The sequence below is a fragment of the Homalodisca vitripennis genome, chromosome 8 (assembly GCF_021130785.1).
Source record: "Homalodisca vitripennis isolate AUS2020 chromosome 8, UT_GWSS_2.1, whole genome shotgun sequence".
NCBI classification, from domain to species: Eukaryota; Metazoa; Arthropoda; class Insecta; order Hemiptera; family Cicadellidae; genus Homalodisca; species Homalodisca vitripennis.
The window spans coordinates 104,399,290-104,424,570 of NC_060214.1; the positions used below are offsets into that span (position 1 = coordinate 104,399,290).

General features: G+C 30.8%; 1 protein-coding gene and 1 long non-coding RNA gene across 2 annotated transcripts; both read right to left on the minus strand.

The window, feature by feature from the left end:
* Positions 1–310: 310 nt before the first annotated feature.
* Positions 311–7,668, minus strand: LOC124368300 (G-protein coupled receptor GRL101-like). Its single transcript, XM_046825572.1, has 5 exons — positions 7,561–7,668; positions 6,676–6,750; positions 4,055–4,198; positions 2,627–2,699; positions 311–322 (listed from the first exon to the last, which is right to left on the minus strand). Exons 1-5 carry the CDS (start codon positions 7,656–7,658, stop codon positions 311–313), a joined length of 402 nt encoding a protein of 133 aa, XP_046681528.1. The 5' UTR covers positions 7,659–7,668.
* Positions 7,669–9,032: 1,364 nt separating this feature from the next.
* Positions 9,033–18,763, minus strand: LOC124367159. The gene is made up of 3 exons (XR_006922876.1): positions 18,676–18,763; positions 16,569–16,697; positions 9,033–9,163 (listed from the first exon to the last, which is right to left on the minus strand). It is a non-coding gene; the product is annotated as an uncharacterized LOC124367159 (long non-coding RNA).
* Positions 18,764–25,281: the final 6,518 nt, after the last annotated feature.

Below are 25,281 nucleotides of genomic sequence, written 5' to 3' on the forward strand. Positions count from 1 at the left end.
ATATAAATTTCAATTTTCAATCTTTTTACTGTCGTACACATGTATTACATGTATGGCAAAAGTCAGTAGTACATTATTAATTAATTAACATATAAGAATACAATAGTTGTATGAAAGTTAAGCTGAGTAAGAACTAATTTTTACATTAAATAATAAAAGAATACAAATGATTAATAAAATAGAGTTTAGGGCTAGGAACTCCCCAACCGAGTTCCTACATACTTAAGTTATAATTAAATACATCACTTACAGCCCATTTAAGCTTCTGAGACCCACAAATGCTCCAGGTTCAATAATTCTAATACTTTGTTCACTCAAGTCTCTGAAACAAACATACAAGATACACTGTAAATTACAAAAACAAACTTTTATTAATAATAAAACTCTTACTTAAAAATTATTCGTATTTTATTTATAATCTGTTCCAATGCCTCGTTCCTTACTGACTGACGATGGATGATTGAAATGAATCCTTATTAGGGCTATCTACGTTTTCCATGTGTCCACAAAACAGAAACAACACATTTAGAGTAAGTATTATTCATTTTAAATATGTTTGATATGGTATGGTGGCAATACGGACGACGGACGTTGAAATACGACCTTTACAGCACTTAAATGACAATTTATCGATGAATGGGATTCACAGACACGACATCGTATTCATCCTATTTCAAATAATGTTTTACATTTGACAGGGACATGTCACGTGTCACTTACTCTGTTGGAAAAGCTCCAAGAACTATTTCCAGATGACTGAACTGTAAATGGCGACGTTACATGGATTGATTTAACTCTCCTGTCAGCTTCGTTTCTAACAATGAAATGTTGAACACTCCCATGGAAGTCATTTGATCATGTTTTTGTTTTTACATGATTTATGGAACAAGATACATGTTTCAATTTATAAAACACATTTAACCTAACATGTAAATGCTAATGAAGTATGAGGTGTATTTAATGTACGTACTTAAACATAGTCCATGTTTTATATGCTGTTTTAAAATACCGCTTTTCAAGTTAACATTCAGTTATTCTAAGTTCCATGACTAAAACATATTGCACGTAACCCCTTGTTACGGGGTCTCGACAGAAGGTGACTTCTAGGTGCAACCTCGCACGTCCTGAAAAATCCTATCAATCTGGGAACAAACTCAAAGGTTACAATTTAGAACTAAGTGAGGGGTTTCCACAACTTCTTGCCCTAAGGGAAAAAATCGCAATGGCCTTCTTATACACAAAAACAATTTATTACAATAGTAATGTCTATTTCGGTGAGCATGTTTTGGATTCCTAGTTTACTAGACTTAAATAAGGTTACTTCTCATTAGAAATGGATATATTTATTAATTCTTGCTTTTATTTATCATTTGGAAGAATAGGTCAAGGACCTTGTATTTAAACCTAACTAACTTACATAACATTTGGATGTTACGTAATAAACTAAGATTTGTAGGTTCCTATTTTCTGATCTCGTTTAGGTTTATCAGAATATAAGCTTCTGGGACACAGTTTTGTTCATATAGTGAACCGTATCACGGACTTATAAATAAAATATCCCAGCATTCGTGATGTGCTTTCTTAGGGATGTATACACCTTTCTATAAACTTTTTTAATCTGATTTCATTATAATGCACGATGTAAAATTAACAATTAAATTTTTGATAAATACACTTCATTTTGTCTACTAAAATTTTATAGATGTTACTTCAATGATATTTTTTGTCAAATAAATGTATGCCTGAATATGTGCTTGGAAGCACATAACTACTAGAATATTCATCTGTTTTATAGAAGGTGAGTTAACAGTTGAACTAAGATCCCGAGTGTACCTATATTTTATTGCATCATCTGGTATCCGACGCTGTTTCAGCCTTGACTCCTGGAATCTGGAGTCATATTCGCCTAAAGGGATCCAAAGAAAGTTGAAGACGAAGACACGCAAAACGAACTTCTATAAATATGTGAAGTGTTATTCTCATTGTCTCATCAGGTGCACAATTAATTGAGTACACTACGATGTTTCAGACACGATCTCTAAGCATGATGGAGCAACAGTTTTGTACACATAAAGTAGCTATAGTAGATAGAGGCGTTGATTCTATTTGAATGTTGAATTTAGCCCCAGTTCACCTTCATTTCATTGTATATATATATGTATATACAAAAATTTTTACATAAAATGTAATATTTATTTAAAGTAAACTTTAATTTCATTTTCAACAACCATCTTTAGTTTACTAAAGTTACTTTCCTTAAAATGTAATTCTATAAAAATCCTATATTCCTTGTAAGAAGATGTCGCCAAAGCCGAATCGAAGACATTCTATGGATAACTTCCATATAGGGGAATATGAGGAAAACAAAAGCCTTAAATTTACCTTATTTATATTTTTACTTGTTTGAATAATTTACTGTGATAGTCCTCCAAAACATTCTTGCAACGCTGATCTATTTTCCTAAGTCCTTAAGCCATTATGTATGTATCAGAGACGTAACCTTAGACACACTTTATATTAAGTTCTAGGAATCTCTTCTTGAGAAACAAGACATAATAGAATGTTACAATGAATTAAATGGAAGGTAATATATTGATGATAAAGAGCTTATTTTAAAGAGACTTACAACGTCTTCAGCGATGTCAAGCCCGTAGAATGCCATTGTCTCCAATACCTCTATCTTATTGCCTTGTAAGTGTCTGTAACAAAATATGAAGTTATCTTTAATGAAACTGATAAAATAGTGTCAGAAATTGAATTAACGACGATTATTACCCACCGTGCATTCAACCAACAAACCATGACCTAAACATTCGATAGTCTAGACACTATTATTTTTAGTGATCTCTTTAATGTGAATTTTTCAAAAAATAAATTTAATAAAAGTTTGTCTCGATAGAACAAGACCATTTTTAGCATATTTGTAACAAAGAATTTTGTAACATCCTTGATTTATTAGGCTTAAAATGAAAGTTTTATTTATTTTAATAGTGAATAAACTATAGGAAAAATGTTATTTAGGGTTATCATTGGTCTGATTGCTGAATATGGCTCCTCTCAGCAAGTGCGAAATATAAATTGAAATTTATTGTTTCAGAAATTTTTTGTGGCGGAAACACCCCAACCCCAGGAAATTGTTATAATTTTTTCAGTTAGACGTTGTTTGTTTCTAGAATTCCCTCTACATTTTGATGGAATATGGTAAATTTTTAACAGTCTGATCAATTTAGTAACAAGTCCACTACAAATGTCTAAAATATCCAACAGATTACTAAGGAGGTTCACATATTGTGATCAGTATGTCTGAAAATATTCCAATCACAGAATACTTATTCAGAACATCAGTTATATTCTCTGCATTGATTCTTACCTATAGGATGTTTAGAGATGTCTTTTCATTCAGACCAGAATGCCTTGTAAAGTTTTAATTACATAAACCTTGCTTCTATATATCAGTAAGGCGGCTAGGAAATAATATTCCTCCCAAGGATACCTGGTGAATTTTTGGAATCTGTATAATATATGACAACCCTATTGGAGCCTAACCAAATAGTACATAGTAGAAATGACAATGTTTCTAACGATGTAAAGAATTACCATAAGCGTCGCTCTATAAAATGTAAATTTTATATTGATTTATTATGTCAATAAAGGTTAAAAAATATTACAATCCATATATTCGTGAGTTGTTAGATGATTATTTTAGTCTAAGGAATAACAAAAAGAGGTATTGTGATCATTGTGTTTGTTATTTTATAATTACCACGTTTTTTATTTAGTCAGACGTGTTTTTTGCACATTATTTAGTGAAATATATCAAACTGGCAGTTCATATGGAGGAGGTAAAAGGACACGTGAAAAAAATATTAATCACGAATTTGGTTATGGATTCTTAAAGTAAATTAATTACACATTTCCATATTATTCATAAAAGTGACAGTCATTAGAAGGATCAGTAAACTTTACAGAACAATTTATAAAAAGAAGTAGCACAATCAACTAATAACAATAACGAGTAACATTTATAAACCATGTTGCTAATAAGGAATCTTACAGGCCTTTGACAGACGCCAGACCGGTGAAGGAGCCGTTAGCCAGGCGAGTGAGTTGGTTGTTGTGGAGGTCCAGCACTGACAGTTGCCAGAGAGTGGCGAACATTCCAGGAAGAAGGTAAACAATGCTGTTGTTGCTCAGATCTCTAAAACATACATATTTTTTAGTTACGTCTATGCACAATTCTAAGAATGGCCTGTTCAGACAACATTGCAAAGTAAATTTCTTATCATGCTAGTTCGTAAGTTGATCTAAAGCAAATTTTAATTAGATCCTAAAATTACAAAATTTAACTGTGTGAAAAGAAAAAAATTGTTCATGTATAACTTTTTTAAACCTTTTGATGAAAAAATTAGAAATTTTACCAGTAGAAAGAAAACTCTAATATCATTCGAGAAAATTATAAGATACCAATCAATAATACAGCGCAGGCTTTCAACATATTTTTTATATTAATACATATTGCAAGTTTTGTAAAAAATATTTATTTTTATAATAGTTTTTTATAAGAAACCCGCGATATTTACAGCGTGGATTCCAAACTTTTACTGTGTTCAATAAAAGTTCTATTAAAACATTTTAAAAAAGTATTTAAACATAAAATAAGATTTTATCATACTGTACTCACTACCGCTTCAATCTTGTCTTTCTGTGTCTATTTTCTTCTCTTTCTTTATCTCAATCTCTCTCTTTATTTTCCAGAAACAGATTTCTCGTAAATTGTTAAAAACTACAAATATTAGGTTTGACGTGTGCGTATTGCAATCCGAGTCAATTTGAAAACATTTAATTTTGTCTGTGGCCTTTATTTTATAATAACAGTGATAAGTAAATTAAAAGAGTGTTTGTACCGAGGAGAGGAAAATAATTTTAAAACTTTTTTAAGTATTAAACATAAATACTTTTGAGAGGAATTAATACGAAATCAGTATCGCATACTCCCTAAATCGATTAAAGATACGATATCACATGAAATTGTTTCATATTACGCATTGTGCAGAGACATTTGAGACGTGCAATTGCAAATACTGATCAGATTATATTTCCATTTATCTGTTTGCGCTGTTCTTTTTAACCTCACTCTATGCTTGTTTGATGTTACTTTATGTACAAGTACTCTGAAAAAGCTTTTACGCATTTATTCGGTCTCGATGTTTTATCTGATGGTACTTCACGGATTATTAAAATTTATGTACAAAATTTAATCTGTAGCCTAAACTAATTTTGAGACATCCTTTGGACAGATCGTATATCAAACAATTTAACAAAAGAGAAATTGACTCGAAATCACGCATCATAGAATTCATTCTTGTAGAAATGGAGTTTCTTACAAAATTTTAAGTCTATACAACCTATTTCGGCATAACTTACCTTATGATACACCTACATTTATGTTCATTGTATTGGATTTAATATGAGTGATAAAATATTAATATTAACATGCGGACAGAATTACAGGTAGACTTACATACAGACAGTAATGCATTTTTTCAGCCCACAAGTGATAGTCTTCGCTAAAACTCAACCAATTAGACTTTTGTATTCGAAACTAAAAAATATTTTAAATAGTTCTTTTACGAAACGTAAGATATTAGGCTTCAAATAATCAGCAGGCATCTTTCGTTTTGGATATAATGCTCGAACCAAAGACGTGAAATGTTTCTTATATTGGTCAAAAGTAGAAAGGTTATGACAAAAACGCTTAATTTTAGGAAAACATTTATTACTCCAAGATAGGGCTATTTATTTAAAAGAATTAAATCGTATCTCCTAAAAAATATTTTAAAATATGTACAGGTTTCGATACACATTTTAAATATTTTTAGTCCGTAATAATTTCTTTAAATCGAGTATCAGAAATATTTCAATTTATTTCTTTTATTGTATGAATTAAATGGATGGAAATAAATAGATGTATGGATTTCCCTTAAATACTGCATCATAAAAATATTACACATTCAACTGTAAAAATTAAACCCACGTCACGCCCTAATTTATAAATCACTGCGGTTAATTATTATACATTAAAACGGTTCATTTCCTCAATGTACAGTTTTATATTTAGTCAAGCAGCCGTGATTCATTGTTTTCTCGAATATTAAAGTTACAGTTAGTTTAATTTAATGCAACAATAACGATAATGAAGATTAATACAATTGTAAATGAATCAATTAGTATCATTCTCTAGGGTTTGTTATGATTACAGAGTTATTCAGTGAAATAGTGTGTATTTGCGTTGAATGAGGAATTATTATAATAAAATCCTTCTTAAGGAAAAATAGGAAATTTTTAAAACATCTAATAACTAAAAATTATTTATTTAAAATAAAAACTATTAAAAGATAGTAAAACTAAACATTTTCACTGAACGCATAAATTAAACCTACAGCCATAATACATTAAAACAAATATTCATTTGTTAATTTAAAACAGCTTGTAAACCTGGTGGTGCAAATCTTATTTAGACTATCGATTTGTTGCTCTAATCGCTTGGTTATGTATATTTTATCACAGTTCAGTTGTAATTAACAAATTTTTACTTGAACTATTTATCATTATAGGGAAGCATAAGAATGTTTTACTATACATGTATTTAAACAGCAGAATTAAAAACCTACTTACAGATAAATGAGCCTGTCGAGATGAATGAATGTTTGGTTGTTCATCGTCTCACTTAGGTTGTTGCTTCCAAGGTAACTGAAAAGTGGAGATATTAAATTTATACAGTTAAAAGTGTCAAATTCATTACTAACCATATTTAGGTAATTCTAGCTGTTACAAATTCACGATTGAATATAAATGATTTATGAACGTAATAGTAAATAATGTTGACAAAACATGCTCAAAACCAGATCAAGTTTTAATCTAAGTGTATATACTATTAAATATGGATAAGATAAGCGAAAAAATCAAGGACAAGGTAGCAGTTAGCATTTAGCATTTCCGCAACTTGTTAGTGAGCCTGAGCTAGAATTATAAAATTTAAATTATATTGTCTTTCACTCATAACCTGTAAACAAAAATCATTTCACATTCGAATAAAACTTCTTCTAATCGAGTAAATGCCGAAATTGGACTGAAAGTGTGAAGCACTCACGAGTTATATGTACTTTAAAATCAAAAAGTAATAAATTAGTATAATGATTACAAATTCCACAACTTCATTTAAGGAAATTTTAAGAAACATATCTTCTACAATACACTTTAAGTAATCTCAACGTGAATTCTGAAAAAAAACCCCAATTACAAAAATGTTTTCGTATCTATAACTTGTTTGGGAAATAGAAGGGGTTATTATGTATATCTTAATTTTGCTTTGGAATTTTTAAATTGCTTTTGTATCTTAATCTTTTTAAATGTGGAATACTACAGTCAGGTTTATACATTATAATGTGATATTATAGATGATTGGATATAATTTTTTTATTAACATAAGTAATGCATGACTTTCATGTTATTTGAACATAACTTACTGTAACTACGTATATTATACAAGAAACTACTCACAACCAAGTTATCTCTTTCTCAGCGTCTACCGGTACATGTGTCAGCCCTCTTCCTGTACAGTTGATGTGGACATCCCGGCAGTCGCAGTGGGGGGACATCAGAGAGCAGGAGAAAGCTGGAACAGTCACCAGTAAAGTAAAAGTAAATTAAAGTAATGTATTATTTTACCATGTGAAGTTAGGGCTAAGAAGCTCTCTCTAACACAACCTCGGGATCAACGGCTTCAAAGTGACTTCTGAACAACCACCAATGTATGTATTTGTTTGTTTGTTATACAAGTTGTTTGTATTAGTTGTAATCCTTTCTTTTCAAATGCTGTAGTATTTTTGGTTATACTTTTAAAGAATTTTTTTTTATTCTGTTATACATTTATATAGCTTTTAGGTAATGGTATGTAAATTTAAGAAAGAACTCTTCCCAGCACTCTGACCTGTAGTCTTGCTGGGAATTTTTCATACGAATAAGCTTTGTTTTCTCGTATATACTAAGTAAGTGGAATAAAGTGATTTGATTTGATTTTAATGGCAGGGGAGGGAGCTACTTTCAAGGACAGGATCGCTCAGCGGTATTCTCCGTACCCGCTACCCTGTGTTATTGCCATTTATATGGAGGCAGTAACAGAAATCAAGAAGACAATGAAAGAAAGAATATTTTTTCTTCATTTTTAATTAAATATTTGGTCCTCACATTTTTGTATTATGGTGTTATAATAGCTTTGATCTGCACGTACGATGATCGGTTTAAAATATTTCAAGTGTAAAATGTGCAATTTAAAAAACCTACCTTATAATCGATTTAGTTCTAAGGAAATCTGTTCTCTGCAGATTACACGAAAAACTAGGTTTTCTGCTTATACTATGCAAATTGGCCCTCGACTACAAGACTAATGTATCTCAAGCAAGCAAGAATGACAGGTATAATCCTCGGCACTTTAGAAATATTGAACTGAAAAATTAGATTTTTTAACATTATCAATTGTGCTAAAAATTTTCAAACTTATCTATCGGTTTACCCAAATACTAGTATTCCATTATGTTACAGACAGTCTTTAAACTTATAACGACAGACAATAACCTAGTTTGCAGTTATAACACGAGTGACAACTTTGTAACTCATAACAAAAGCTTGCAACTTATAATTATTTAGAATGACCTAGTTTTTAGCTCATAATGAAATGTGAGAATACAGTTTGTTTTGCTTCAATTCTCTCTCTCTCTCTCTCTCTCTCTCTCTCTCTCTCTCTCTCTCTCTCTCTCTCTCTCTCCTCTCTCTCTCTCTCTCTCCCTCTCTCTCTCACCCACCTCCCTCTGTCTCACAGCTTAGAATTTCAGGAAAATATATTGATTTGCGAATTTGCAATTCTTTTTCCTCTTTTATAATAATTATGATAATGTTTATTGGTGAAGATAGACAAAAGAATACATTATTAAATTAACTTTATATATATATATATAAATAATATACATATATTTCAGGACATACAGCAGTTTATCCTCATCTTCCCAGGACCCTTGGCAGTCGATGTGACCGTCACATAGGAGTGAGATGTTCAGACAGGGTCCGTTCCTGCACTTGAACTGGCCTTCAGCACATTCCCAGTCATCTGGAACACATGTTCCTGCAAGTTATCTATTTTGCTGAATGTGAGTAAAGAGTGTTTATGTGTCCATACAGTAGATATTGTTTAAAATACTTGACTCATGCGTTAAGTGCCCTCCAAATTTTGTATGATTCAGATGAAAAACAAAATAAATTTTTCTGACATTATCTCCAAAGAAATGGCTCTTCTAGTTTTTCACTACGTTAATATTTCACGCAGAAATGTATCCGTGTAATGTAAAACCATGGTCAAGACTAAAACTTTGCTTTTTTGATTTATCCTAAAAGTAATAACTCTAACCTATAATTTGATACTTGTAGAGAAAATATTATCTTTGATTCTATTATACTTTCAAATGAGATAAAATAATCAAACATACAATGTTTGCTGGGGATTATTACACTTAGTTCTCGGATCCAAAGCTAGATGCGCCACGTTACTTTGAGTGTTACCGTTTCGTGTAAACATTTACTACCTGACCTCTCATACAACTTATTTAGCCGTGCCATATACATTTATACCATTGCATGAGATAGTTATATCTTGTTTAACAGAACTAATACAATCATAGGTATTATTAAAAACAACAATTGAAAAAAACGTATATTATAAAGAACGTTATAATAAACTCGAAAAACATTTCTGGCGTTAGTTTTTTCAAAAGTAAACAAACTAAAATATACAGTGGATATAATTTTAATTTCATGCACAAAAGCATGAAAAGTAACATGCAAAACGTTAAACTACATAAACGTATTAAACTTTTGATTAACCGAAAATTCTCATACTTTTTCATTAAGAAAATAATGGTATATATTTTTTATATAATATTTACAATTATATCATATATAAATATATAATCGTCACTTGGCTTCTTAAGTTTTCTATACTTTGAAAACACATTACGAAATAGTACAAGGTTAATACTTTGAAATATTTAAAAAATATCACCTATATTTTTTATATGAGATTCACTTAGTATTACTAAGTTTGTCACTTTATTTTTAAACAAAAAGTTACAAATATTAAATATAGCGTTTGTATTGTATAATTTAAAGCTGTGATTGGTTGGGACCGTTTTGTAGGTTTTTTACGCTATAGATACGGTGTGGTATGTAGGATGGTTTGTTCACGTTCAAGTTCAAGTTCAAAACTCTTTATTCAAGTCAACATTTCAATACATAAATCTTACAGATCCCAATGCGCCTCACAGGGAGCGTGCGGGAAAAGTGTTTGTGTATGGTCGTCTCAACTAAATCTTCGCCTAGCACCTATATATTTGTCAGAAAATTTTCCAGTAATGTTTACATCATATTTTATATAATTCGTTGCATTTATATACACTTTACACAATATATGAGCGTCATTTATATAATAAAACTTTAAATTTATGTATTTAGTTTTGTTCCTTATTCATTGACAATCGTGTTTTTATTCATTTCTGGTATTTATTTTTATATATCTTATTTAAGCAATCAAAAACTAACTCTACTATCTGAAAATTCCGTAAGATTTAAACGTATTAAAAGTATGATAGAATTTTGTCAATTTTTCAATCATTTCATGAAATTTTACATCTTTAAAATTATTAAAGTTGTAAACAAGTGAAGATAATAAAATATCTATTCTATCTAGTTTCCTAACATTACCTTTAAAGGTTTTATAAAAGTGATCTTGAAATATATTAAATAGTTGAATACAGTTTGGGAATTCTTTATTGATTTCATCAGTCATTATTAAATTCGTTTTTCTTATTATCTAAGTCTACATTTTTTTTAAATTTGCTGTTTTGATTTTTATGCTAAATAATTTAAAATATGTTGTGAATCCATATTTATTGGGTAATAACATCTTAATATCTGTATTTTTTTAAAGCAAAAACAGCTAAATAGTATAAATACAAATATATTTCTTTTATGATTCTTCAAAATAGAGGATATTTATAGTCTTGAATTTGAGAATAATAACATACCCAAAGAATTTCTCTTCCTAAAATTAAATCTAAATTTACAATTCCATATTAATTTTTTTAACCTTTTCAAGTCAATTTTCATGCATGAAAACTCCTCCAAAATATTTATTATTATTTTATTTGTTTTATTATTATTGTATTTAATGCCTTAATTTACATGTTTATGTTTTTATCTAACAACATATAATTACGTTGTTCATCTAATCTAGATCCAGTGAGATATTATAATTTTGTAATTATCAATATAAAATATTTCTAACTAAAGGGATCATTTATTTTATCTACTTACCTAAGTATTTCCTTATTAAATTTCCTAACGTAAGGTATAAAATGTTTTACAATTTGAAAATCTTCCCCTAAATCTTTCAATAAACTACAATTTTAAAATTAATTCAACTGATTATAAGACAATTCAGTTTTAATTTCTAGATAGTTTTCCTTGTGTTTTAAATTTTTTGTGTTACAATTTTGTTACAAATATCTTATATTTACCCTTTTTAATTGATCTAGATTGAATTTACATAATTAATTGTTGCTTAAAATAAAAATTTTAATGTTTTATTGAACATTTTTGCTAAAAGTTACGCTGGGAAATTTGTTTCTATTCGTTCAGCTAGGATTTCAAACTTTCTTCAATTCTGATTCACAATTTTCTCTTTTAAAACGTTGCTCCAACTATTGAAAGTGCAATAACTCTTTCGCCTAAACTAGCATCATTTGATAACAATCTAAACGTTGCTTGATGGTAATAATGTTTAATATAATCTTCAAAATTGTATACTCTAAGAAACATAAAACATACTCAAATGATTTATTATAACTTGTTTGATAACTTCGGAACAACATTCACAAAGATAAATGCAGGATCAATTTTATGTCTATAAATTTGAAAGATATCTTTAATAACATATTCATTTTATAAAATAAAATCATTTAAAATTATTAAAGAATTTTGGTTAACATTCGCTTAAAGGAACTTTATCTTCCGAAGCATTGACAACATTATTGATTGGTTAAAATTTTTAACAATATTTTTCGAAACTTTCTTTAAAGTCTGGTCCTTTTTTAAATTATTTGTTAAATGTGTTATATTTAAATGAAATCAGTTGTAGGTCTATTCAATAATAATTTCAAATTCAATAAACAAAAATATTTTTAAATAAATAATGAAAAGAAATTAGTTTAAGCTAAAGATATTTGTTAAATTTTAGAATATACAAATACGATGCACACAGTTAGATTTGATGTCAACGATGATGGTAAATTAGCATGTAAATATATAAATAAAAAGGGCGATATATATAGTAAATTTTTTAAACATAATAATTTTTGTTATTCAGGTGATTTTTGATTATTTTCTATTTTTAACATCGAATAGAAAGAGGCTAAAATTAGAACCTTAAATTGAAAATATGGTGAGTATAAACTTAAAATTAGTAAAAAGATTTTACAGAACTGATTTAAACGTTTAAAAATTAAAAATGAAATACAAACTATAATGATAAAACCATTAGAAATTAATTTAATGAAACCACATCTTCTTAATAAAGATTGTTATGAACAGAAATCAAGCACTAATTTTAGTTAAAAATAACCGTATGTGGAAGTATCCTAAGACTTAAAATAAACTAACCAGAAACGGATTCTAAATGACAAAAACCATGGAACATCTCTTCCAAATTTACAATGAACTGGTTTATTAAAGACTTGAATTATTTGCATATTATCAAAACATTCCTTCACATGTTATCTTTAACAAACTAAACACATTTTTTACAACTATCTTACGTACTCTTACTATAAATAAATTCCGAAATATCTTGAATTTCTATTTAAATAAGACTTTTTTTAAACAATATTTCTTATTTATTTAAAGTACTTTTGTATGTTTAACTTTTTTATTGTAAGGAGAAGCGATCCCCTTTTAAGCCTTATTCTGCTCGTCCTCATGGGCCAATGGCCTGTGTGAGGATCTTATCAAACAGAATAAGGGGGAGAGTCGATACAACACAAGGTCGATGGTACTGATAAAAAGTGCAAAAGTCATAGACAGGATTCAAACCAGCGCTATCTCTAACTCAGACTCAGAGTCCAACGTCTGAGACCGCTCGGCATCGGCACTAACAAATAATTTATTTTAATTTAATAATTTTCAGTTCACATTCATAAAAATTTATAGGCATTGATTATTATTATTATAATCTTTTGTACTACAAGTTACAGGATTTGTGTAATTAATTTTTTTTTCAAACTATTTTGAGATATCTTTTTCGTTTTTTTCTCTTTATTACTCTTGACCAAACATATTTAGGTCATTATGACCAAATCTCCTTCCACAAACACCTAGAGTTATAATTTTTAATTTTCTAAAATAATTTCTTACCGGTTCATGCATTTCTGTAGCTTCAATCTACGTGTATTCTTATTTTTTTTAATCGTTTTACTAATTACAGTGTATTCATTCGGATTATTTATAAATTTACTTTTATTTGTTTTACATTTTTAACATTTTGCAACAGTTCTATATAACCCATTTCGGTTTCAACAATTATTTAATATATACTTTTAGAGTTTTCATAAATTGTAACAGTGTATTTAATTATTATTCATGTATAGATAAAATATTTGAAACAATCATATAAAATATGATTCGAATGAACCAAAAAATTTCAATTATTCTAAAATACCAGATTGTACCTTATTTTTATAACCAGATCGTACAGAATCGTTCTTATTGTTTAATAAAATTCTTGTATCATTCTTAAAACGCAATGCTAATTTTTTATCGTTATCGTACAAAGTTCATGTCTTTAGCTTGTAACAAAATAAAGTTTTCTAAATTCTTTACTATCTTGAAATAATCATTTTATTTGAGGTTCTAATGTTATGGTTATATACAACACTTTATTCCGTTTACCGTTTAACTGAATGTTTTTTAATCTCAATCCTCAAAGTCCTTCTAAAATTTCTCTATTAAATTTGTCTTGATATTACCAATTAAATTCTTAATTTCAGTATTGAAACATTCGTGATCTATGGGATAATCGCTTATATAAAACTCAATGAAATTTTATCTAATAAGTTTATATGATTTTTTCTACACTGCCACAAAATGAATTTTTTATCTCTAACAAAAAGAGATTCATATTTGGATCAAATTTCTCCAGGTTGTAATTAAACAGTCGTATACTATCATTTTTGAGATAGGTCTGAAACTGCACTTCAGTAAGATCAAGTTTTTCAATATAAATGCTGATATAATTTTAACATATAATTTACTATTTCATAAGGAAATATATCTTTTCTTAGTAAAATCTTAAAAGTTTGTATCATTCGATGTGGTATTCGATTCAAAAATGTACCATTTCTTATACTATTATTATTATGTTTAAAATCACTGCATTAAAAATTTCTCGCTGATTTTTCGGCAGATGAAGCTATAAATATGAATTACATCTCTAAACGAACATTTAAAAATGTCGTAGGTTTACCACCTTACTCGTATCGGTTCTAATTAGATCAGCATTTCCATAATGTTTTGCTCATTCTTTGTTGTATAAGTGTTTTAATTTGCAATATTTTGAAAAAAATCGGAAATATTGTTAGGAAATTTAAATTTAAGTGAAAGATAGAAGAACTGCTACTCTAAATTTTCCAGATAAATACAATGATCTCTAACTTTTAATCTGCATTCATTATCAAATCCTGCAATTTCGCTAAATTTTACAAATATATTTCTGTATAAAATTTCTTCTTTCAGTCAAATTTGGCGGGTCTGTGTTCTTAAAATTATATTTTTAGCTATAAAATTCGTTAACAAATTTTGAGCACCTTAATCAAATTTTATGTGGAAAATTAAGCAATATTCAACATTTTTGTAACATTTTGGTATTGAATTTATTCTTTAAATTCAATACCAAATAAAGAATAAAGCCATAGGGAATAATCTTTCTGGATATTAGTTGTTTTCTGAATTTTAAAGATTATTTTTAAATTACAAAGTTTATCAAAAGTACTTTCAGAATCCACACAAATCCCAAAAAATAGGGAAGTTTCTTCGTTACAGAAATAGAAAAATTGGTTTACGAACCTCATGTTGTTGCATATTCATACATGCGTAATAGAAATCATTTAAATCAGCTGATTTACAAAAATGTATCAAACATCGTTAGCATGCGAATTTTTATTGAGGAGTCAGAATAATTTGTGAAAACACTAATTTATTTCATTCAGCGTTTGAAAAATGAGATTTATCTTTTGTTTCACATACAATAAATTAATATCTAACTCTGATGAAATTATCAAACGTTAGTACTTAAATCAAAAATTCTCAATTTTTCACAACAACTTTACTATATTTGTAGGCTTTTTTTATATTTACTAAGAATTATACCTATGTTCAAAAATAATGATATATCTTCAAATGACATTAGATACCCCAATCCTGAAAATTTCCTCATTTACACATTTTTATATTTTTTGTTCTATCTACAAGTGTTTTTGGGTTACAAAAGAACCTCTGATCGAGTAAATAAAGCAGAATTCAACTTTACTTTTGATATTCACTCAAGCTTTTTCATCTTTAATTTTCTATGGAAAATAGATATGTGATTCAGCAAATTAAAAACTTCATGTTTATCTAAACTTAAAACTAGTTGCTTACAACTCTTTAATGTCCATCCAGAACCTGTATTGTGGTGATAGGTTTGCTCTGTATGAGGTACTTTATTGAATAGTTTGGTAGTAAAATCGTTAATGTTTAATCTGCTTTTATAGTAAAATACATAGAAGAAGTTTGCGTTTCTCAGGTCACTTGAATTCTTTCGTACTTATAAATTTTTAATTGAAGGTATCGTTGCAGATGTGTATTTGTACATTGACATAACATATATTCGTTTGTTAAAGTGTTGGAGTTTGTTAAAATGTATTTTTGGAAAACACCACGTGTAGAGGTAAATCTTCAACAATAACAACATTTTCTACAGATCTATCTTAATTTTCGTTTCATCCATTCTTTTCAATAATTCCATATATTTTTTATCATCAGTTTACAGGTAGCTTATCACTAACTTATTTAATTTTTTCATCATTAAATGGATTAACATGTTAATTTATTTACAAATGTTGTTAAATTTTTATATTGTCTGCTATTAACAGGAAGTAAAAACGTTCTTTTCATATTCTACGTTTGTAGTTTGGTTATAAATACTGTTTTCATGATTAAAGAAATATATTTAATTTTAATTTATTCACATACCTTGCAATTGTACCAGTCTAAAGTTTTCATATAGCAAGTTACAAGTCAAAAAACGTTAAATGTTTTAGGGAGTACAAGTCAAAACGTTAAATGTTTTAGGGTTAAAAAGCTTCTTTCACATAATCTCATATATATGTATATATAAAATATTGTATATAATATGTCTAAGTTGTACTTACGACAGTGCAGCAAGTTAGACGAGTCAGCGCACCCAGCTCTCGGATGACCGGGAACGAAGCAGTGTAGGGATTCGTTCACACACTGACCCGAATCGCAGAGGAACTGATTCTTCCTGCAGGGTGCATTTTCTGTGAACATATATACTACAATAGACTTCTGTATTAGAATCACACAATCTTTTATTTCATGAATATTTTATGAATACACATTTTTAAGACATGTTAAAAAATTGAACTTATAAAATAATCATTTACATTTTAATATAGTCATTTGAAAGGAGTTTCATCTTATTCCACAGTATTTATGTCTATAGAGTTATTGTATTCTTATTACACGAACCAAGGTAGAAAATATAGGAAATACAAGAATATATGCGTTAATGTATGTAGGTTTTATTATTGACGATGGAAGGTTTGAAAGGATAACAGGATTTCGGACATTTGCCATCATTATAGGGTATGAAAGGTATAACCCGTAGTTTTGAAGATATGAGCTCAGAACTTGCATCCTTGTGCAGTGAAAAAACCTTGGCTGGACTCCAAGCAGCTTTTTGTATTCTTAAACCCTTTTCTATACATTCTTTGCTTCTTTCAGCTCGCTATTTTTTTATGTACCTACTCCAACTGACAAGTAGAATAGATCCAAAGCTGGAAACGCTGTGTTATACCATTTATAACCTATAACGACGGTAAATGTCGGAAATCCTGTTATACTTTCAAAGTGTGTGAGTTATAAAATGTTGCGTATATACTAACTTTAGAAACACTAGATTTCAATATTGGATTGATTTATTTCGAATTGTTCAAATAATGTTTTGCATGCATTTTAGCCATAGAGTCTTGGCTAAGTACACAGTGGTCTCGAATTACTGAGATGAGAATGGTTTGATATACAAACAGAACAGGATTCCTAATAAGATGTGAATCAATGATGCAAAGTTTTAACGGTCCTATAACCATCCCAACCTAAAAACACCTCTTTACCACAATAAAATATCTTTGATCATAGTTTTAACGTTATAATATAATCATAACAACAACGCTTAAGTTCCAGATATTATTATTTCAATAGATTCTATTTTACTCAAACCATATCAGTGAATAATCAGAGTCTTTTTTTTCATAGTGAAAATCCCTATGATTGGTACATAGTGAACATCTATGAAGTAATATTAACAAACAAGGAAGTGGTTACACTAGAGGTATAAACTTTTCAAAGTTAAAATCGTCTGAGAAGTCAGGTAATTCAGAGAAGTGTTATTTGGTACAACACTTACCACAGTTGAGCTCGTCTGAGAAGTCAGGTTAGGAAAGAAAGTAGTCGTACTAGTGAAAATAGTTGGTACACACTTACCACAGTTGAGCTCGTCTGAGAAGTCAGGTTAGGAAGGAAAGTAGTCGTACTAGTGAATAGTTAGTACACACTTACCACAGTTGAGCTCGTCGGGGAAGCCAGGTTAGTGAGGAAAGTGGTCGTACCAGTGGATATTTGGTACACACTTACCACAGTTGATCTCGTCGGGGAAGCCAGGTTAGTGAGGAAACGTGGTCGTACCAGTGGATATTTGGTACACACTTACCACAGTTGATCTCGTCGGGGAAGCCAGGTTAGTGAGGAAAGTGGTCGTACCAGTGGATATTTGGTACACACTTACCACAGTTGATCTCGTCTGGAAGTCAGGTTAGTGAGGAAAGTGGTCGTACCAGTGGATATTTGGTACACACTTACCACAGTTGATCTCGTCGGGGAAGCCAGGTTAGTGAGGAAAGTGGTCCTACCAGTGGATATTTGGTACACACTTACCACAGTTGATCTCGTCGGGGAAGCCAGGTTAGTGAGGAAAGTGGTCGTACCAGTGGATATTTTGGTACACACTTACCACAGTTGATCTCGTCTGAGAAGTCCAGGTTAGTGAGGAAAGTGGTCGTACCAGTGGATATTTCGGTACACACTTACCACAGTTGATCTCGTCGGGGAAGCCAGGTTAGTGAGGAAAGTGGTCGTACCAGTGGATATTTGGTACACACTTACCACAGTTGATCTCGTCGGGGAAGCCAGGTTAGTGAGGACAGTGGTCGTACCAGTGGATATTTTGTGCACACTTACCACAGTTGAGCTCGTCTGAGAAGTCCGGGCAGTCAGGAAAGTGGTCGCACCAGTGGTCGTTCGGTACACACTGACCTCCGGATAGACATTTATGTTTTTCCAGGTCCGCAGGGAAATCCCTCTAGAGAATGGATTGTTAAGTTAATAAATCGCAATAAAAACACTATGAATATTTATATGTGCTCCTGGACTTAATTGGTTATTAGCAGTTACCTTCGGGACTGTCGTGCATTCTCGTAGGCTGTACATATGTATATGGGTTTTATAGGCCGAGTGAATTATATTTCCTACACCAATGTAGGTTTGTCTTCTTTCCACAATCAAAAAAATATTGTTAAAAATATATATTTATAGTTATTGTTATTCACCAAGGTTTGAACATTTTTATGTAGCATCAACGATTTTGCTTTGTTTCCTCGATCAAGAAAATAAAGCATAATTCAACCATGAAACAACTGAGATGCGTATTATAATAGTTAACATTTATAGCGCAAATTATATAGTAACATTATGTTTGATATCTGAAACTACATTACTGACAAAACACTGTATAATTTAACTAACACTTTTGCAGTCAACATAGTTTGCAGAATAGATTAAATAAGAGTGGTTGTTACATAGTGGTTCTATTAATTAAACGTATTATTTTACTGTCTACAACAATATTTACGTAGAACATTAAATTCTTATTTCCGTGTAAAATTTCAGTCCAGTAGGTGCAGTAGGTTCTACGTGAGTAACACACACGTCAATAAACACAAAGACACAATTAGACTTGTGTTTAAAGTATGGATATCTGCTTTACCTACTCTTGTATACCAACAATAAACATATGTGTCAGCGCGAGATCTATTGTGTATTCCTCTCATCCCTTTAGTATGTTTATCAGTGGTATGTAATTCGGACATTAGTATGGAAGAGTGTTTCCAAAATACTGAGGACATCTATTTCAGATATATATTTAGTAATAAAAGGCTATCCGGAGATCAATCATCCTTATTATACCGATTGAGACGTTTTTTTCCTGGGTCTGTTCTGTATTAAAAGAATTAATGCGGTCGATATGGAAAATGAAATATCAGTATACATAAATAAGAGCACATAATTTTATACCTATGCATTTTATTAACTCAGTATCTGATCTTATAACCACATGTTTTAATAAAACATTTTTGAAGTTGTATAACGTTGACAATATCCCCCCCCACCCCCCCCCCCCCCCACCCCCCCCCCCCCCCACCCCCCCCCCCCCCCACCCCCCCCCCCCCCCACCCCCCCCCCCCCCCACCCCCCCCCCAAATTATGTAACGTAAAGGGATTAAAAGAACTACAAAAGAAAAGTGCACGAGTAAATGGAAGGTGATGACATAGGGTTTCTACTAGTAAAAAAGGTAAAAAATTTTATACACAACCATTGGTTGGTCGAAGTTATTACATCCATTATTATTGAATTGGGATGAATGCCACACAAAAATAACACATAATAGTCATCGGGAACCACATTTCTTCACAAAGGAAATTTAATTGAGGCAATACATACATTAAATTGGCAGACGCCAAACGCAATCAGTTCAAATCCGATCAGTCGAGATTAGGCCCAGTCTTTGGTTGCCACAATTCTAAAAATATGAACTAAAGAGGAATACCTGAATAAGTATTTCAATATCGCGATCGGGATTTATTTGTAATTAATAAAACCAATGCGGAGTCACAATATGGTTTTAAGATGTAGTTCAATCTGCGCAATGACACCAATAATTAACGAAAAGGGCCCATTCCCTGTTCCCCTTCCCCTTTGTATTTCCGCCTGACACTATCTTGTTTTAGCCAGCCGTCCACGTATTACCATATGGGCTTAGTACCTTCTGGGTCAGTCGTAGGTGGTTAGTAGACGAATTGTGAAGGACGTTATTGTGACCTGTTATTCTCGTAGTCTTAAGTTAATTGGATTTAGCTGTTTTGCTATAAGTTTTCGTATTAAGATGGTCATGTCTATTAGGTGTCGGTAGTGAAGTTGATCAAAACTCTCAAACATGTAGGTTGTGATTCCTGACTTATGCGCGCGCCACAAACGCATTTAGTAAAATAGATTCTTGTTTATTTTTAACCATCTAGTTTGATTAACTTATGTATTAGGAGTTAGTTCTTTACCTGAAGAGAAGAGATCAGATTGCAGATCTCGAAAACGTTAATGTTTACTGTTTTCTTGTTTCACTGGAAACGATTGGCAATAATTGTCCGGTATAAAATCTTATTTATCCTCGAACGTTTTTACTACGTTGGGAGATACCAATAGATATTAACGGTTCAAAAGTATTGTAAGTGTGCAATTTTCGCCTTGATCACAGTAGCCTCACCTAGCTGAGATTGTGTGTTGCACCTGGATCGAAATGTCACTCAGACACTTTTTTTACTTTTCCGAAAAGTAAAAACTGTGGTCTATATTATCTTTTGAATTCCACAGGGAGTTAAAGGTAAAAAAGGTTAAGATAAAATGTGCTATTTCCTTTGGTGAGGTTAGAGCTAAGAAGCCATCTCTGACAAAACCTGTGCACCAACGGATCGAAGGTGGGTTTCGAACCCCTTCGGAAATGGCCGGGATGGCGGGCTGCTTGCAAGGTCAGAATGGCTCAGCGGTCATCCATCCAAGCAGAAGCCACGCTCGACTTTGCTCTTGATTCTCATAACCACTATGAGAATACTGAGAACACTGATCCACTAGTTTAGAACAGTGGATTTGGTGTTGTGGCCAAATATTAACGTCTAAATTTTTCTGTAAATGCTTTAAATGCTGTAAATTTTACCTATGTGATTTTTCAATATTATTAATAATGTATAATAATATGTATATTCATAGTATAAATAACCTGCAAAAGCCTGTTTTGCAGGTTATCCTTTATGGACTGTGTTAGCTGTAGTCATTAGGGACTAAATAGTCTCCCATACAAGGCAGTTAAGGTTGATGGTATCATAGATGCGCTCTAGTCGATAGTAGAAACTTGAGTAATCAGACTCCACTTCTAGCTCATGGTCATCTGTTTCGGATAATTTAAGGAACGCCCTTCAACGATGGCAAGCACACAGACCTTCATCTAAACCACTTGTAAAATGATAGAGACTGTGATTATTATGTCTAAACCGCTTCAGTTAATCTAAATATAACTTAGAGCCACACATTCCTTGCTAATAAATGAAAATTAATTTCATTTAGTATATATTTATAATACTTCAAGTGTAAGCGTTTTTAAAATGTGCTAGTTGCAACCGTCGCATCCGTCTTACATAGTACTATAAGTTGGAGCCATACACTGCTTACAGATTTAGAGAAGAGGTTAAAAACGAACATATGCAGGCATACATATAAACACACAAAGACACAAACTTTTCAATCTGCCTCAATTTACTAATAATAGTTTTGGTCAATCTACGTTCCAAATCGTAATACCGTATATGAATAAGTTTTTGGGCCGCAAACTTTGTTTTTAGACGCGATAATTTCTTGGTTTTAAACGGCCACCTTGTTTATGTGAGTACAAAATCATTTTAACAGTAATTGAAATGGAAGAGTACTCTTGGAAATGAGAGTTTCTTTATCGAAAACTGTTTGACAACGCAAGGATTTATCCGGGTGTTCTACCTGAACAAACCGTAAAAAAAATTATTCCTGATGGTCGTTTTGATTTAAGTATTACTTTTTATATGGTTACGTATTAATAATACTACTGAAATCAACTATTTATTAATTACACTATTTGCAGAATTAATGAAACACTAAAAATTCTAACTTTGATCAAAACTATAACTATTAACGAGCTATGTTGTTTTACCTTATAGAAACCAACAAAGTTGATTTTCTTAGCTAATAAACTTTCAATTCAAAAGTATACTTTGTAAAATTACAATATATGTAAAAGATTTATCTTCAAAAAAAGTTTCCAGGATTGTAGTTTTGTTTTATAGCTAGTAATTTACATTAAAATCAGTTTGAATAAACACTACAAGCTTATCCAGTAAGAACCGTGCAAGGGAAGCAGTTTATTTGCAAAAATTAAATATTTTCGTGCAATATCACTTGAAGAAACACTCAAATAAGGAAACGTTGACATATCAAAATATAGCTATATAAAAATTTTTTCAAAACGTAGCTAATAAAATTATCATATAGAGATAAATCTCCAATGCATAAACAAACGATCCCGGACCGGAATAATTGTTAATATTACATCTCGACTGTAAAACAAACCAGACTGGACTGAGACATTACCCTAACATATCTCCACCCTCCCCCAAAACCTACCCTGTGTTTCAGATTCCCAACCATTTCTGCAGTATAACATTATTGCCTATGCAACCACCTTTGCATTCAGGTCAGAGTCACAATATGATTTGATTTTGCATTATCTGCTACCTGATCCGATCATACTTTAACAGTTACCGCACATATAGTGTTCAGCAATTCCATTGGATCGTTTCTAGACATCCTGTGTTTGCACAATACTTTGTCTTTACAGCGATTTTTTTACAATAAAGCTATTGTATTTTGGCAAGTTAAGTAACTTAGGTGACTGCATTCCGAATCCAACGCAATTTCTTCTGGAAGTCACGTGTTACATGTAAGAATGTAATGTTTGATTTCGTTAAGGTAAATAAGGATAAGTAAGTTTTGAAGTTTAAATCATATATATCATATTCACCACCTGAATCGCACCGATAAACATTCCAAAGCAGCTCTAATGATGGCTTTTTAGTACAGAATTAAGGGATTATATCCAAGCAGCACTCGGGTTAGTCAATCCGTATTTAACAATTTGAATGAGTGCTATAACATTGCTATCAAAACATGATTTCAAATAAGTGCAAGTCTTCATTTTTCGAAATGCTGTTAGTTTTGTACAATTTGTGTTGATGAACTCAACCATGTAACTATGTTGTCAAGAATTACTCCCCAGTACTTGTGCTTTACTGTCCATTCAAATATACATATACAACTAGTGTGCTTGCCCCAAGCATCCGTTTTGTAAAATACTTATTCTTTCTACTGAGTCAAATCTCTTAGATAATGCAATAGTACTATTAATAACGTTTTCCTGAACTAAAGCTATCTCTGATTAACTTGAAGAGCCAATTCTGCATTTACACCAATTAAGCGACAGATGTCAGTAGCGGCTCTAAGTGGTATAATGGTACATGTTGACTCCTGTCACACATTATTCGAACAGCTGATGATAAATAACGATTTATGTCGTTGTCATTGTATACATCAAACATATACAATCCAATATAAATCATTCATTCATTTCTCCATCGCCGCTGCTGGAAACAGGAGGAGACAAATGATCTGACCTATGGCATTCTTTGAACACGTAGAAAAAATATACTAACTTATATACAACATATACACGGCTATAATAACTGAGCTTTGGATAAAAAATGTTAGGCAGTAAGAGTACAAAAACGTAGGTAAATATTACAAAAATCACACAAAATCATTTAATTACTCGTATATTAAAATTATATATTTAACAAAAATATTTTCCAAAGCAACTGGGGAAAATTTTTTAAATCCCATCAAAAAAAAATATTAGAGGAGTATTTAAAAAAACATTGAAAATGTATGTTGTATATAAGATTATGCATAACTTCATTGCAAATTCAAAACAATTTAACAGGAATCATTTGGTAAATATACCGATTACTAGAGTCTTGTATAACACTTCTTATTTTTACTTACTTATACACGTCCTGGCACAAAAATTTCTGTTTTTCTTTATCCTTGTTTTATAGGTTCATTGTGATCATCAGTGAAATTAAAAAGGTCTCAGTCGTTTGTCTCGTAAACAGCGAGTAGGTTGCAGTTTATTACAACATATCAAGAAATCCTTAAATTCCTTCCAGTTTATCCTCTTGTATTATTAGTAATATTCCTTTAAGGACACAAATTTACACAGTTGCACTTATCCCCTACATTTTTGGTTTTTACCCATTTGGACCCCTGTCTATCTCAGTTTAATCAATAATAACTAAAGCAAACATATCCACATCTATTTTAACAACATTATTTTTGTTATTAAAATTAAATAAACGTAACAAAGTTCATTCAGGATATGTAAGGGTAACAGTACAGTTGTTATAAAAAAGTAAGTAATAAACACATTTTTGAAAGTGCTTAAGTGTAAAAATGTTGGTATTGTCAAGTTAGTGAGTCGGTATAACCAATGTAACTGTCGCTTAAAGCGCAATCTTGAGAATTCTCATTCCGTAAAGTGTTTCAGACAAAGAGAAAGTCGCAATCCTGTCACGTTTCGTGGTGTACATTAACCAATCCTTCTTGTTTTATTGCGTTACTGTCTCACATGCCGTCCTCATCTACTATATTTGGTGTTATTACAAAATTCAATAATAAGGGTCTATGATCTTCTATACTCTATGTCTGGAAACTTACAATACATACTTCCTGGACAATATTTAATATTTATCCAAGTATTTGAAATAATGTTTAGAAAAGTTTTAAGACAATTTTGGATACATTTGGTTGTTAATAACGGATAGCAAAAAAGACTACCATAATAATTATTTAACTACATAGAGCCACCGAAACACCCATTA

Excerpts from the sequence above, each read along its gene's own strand:
- LOC124368300 (XM_046825572.1), bottom strand. The coding sequence starts at position 7,658 with ATGTCCCCCCACTGCGACTGCCGGGATGTCCACATCAACTGTACAGGA. Across the intron at positions 6,751-7,560 it reads GAGAAAGAGATAACTTGGTT|TTACCTTGGAAGCAACAACC; the intron begins GTGAGTAGTTTC and ends TCCACTTTTCAG. Across the intron at positions 2,700-4,054 it reads CTGGCGTCTGTCAAAGGCCT|ACACTTACAAGGCAATAAGA; the intron begins GTAAGATTCCTT and ends ATTTTGTTACAG.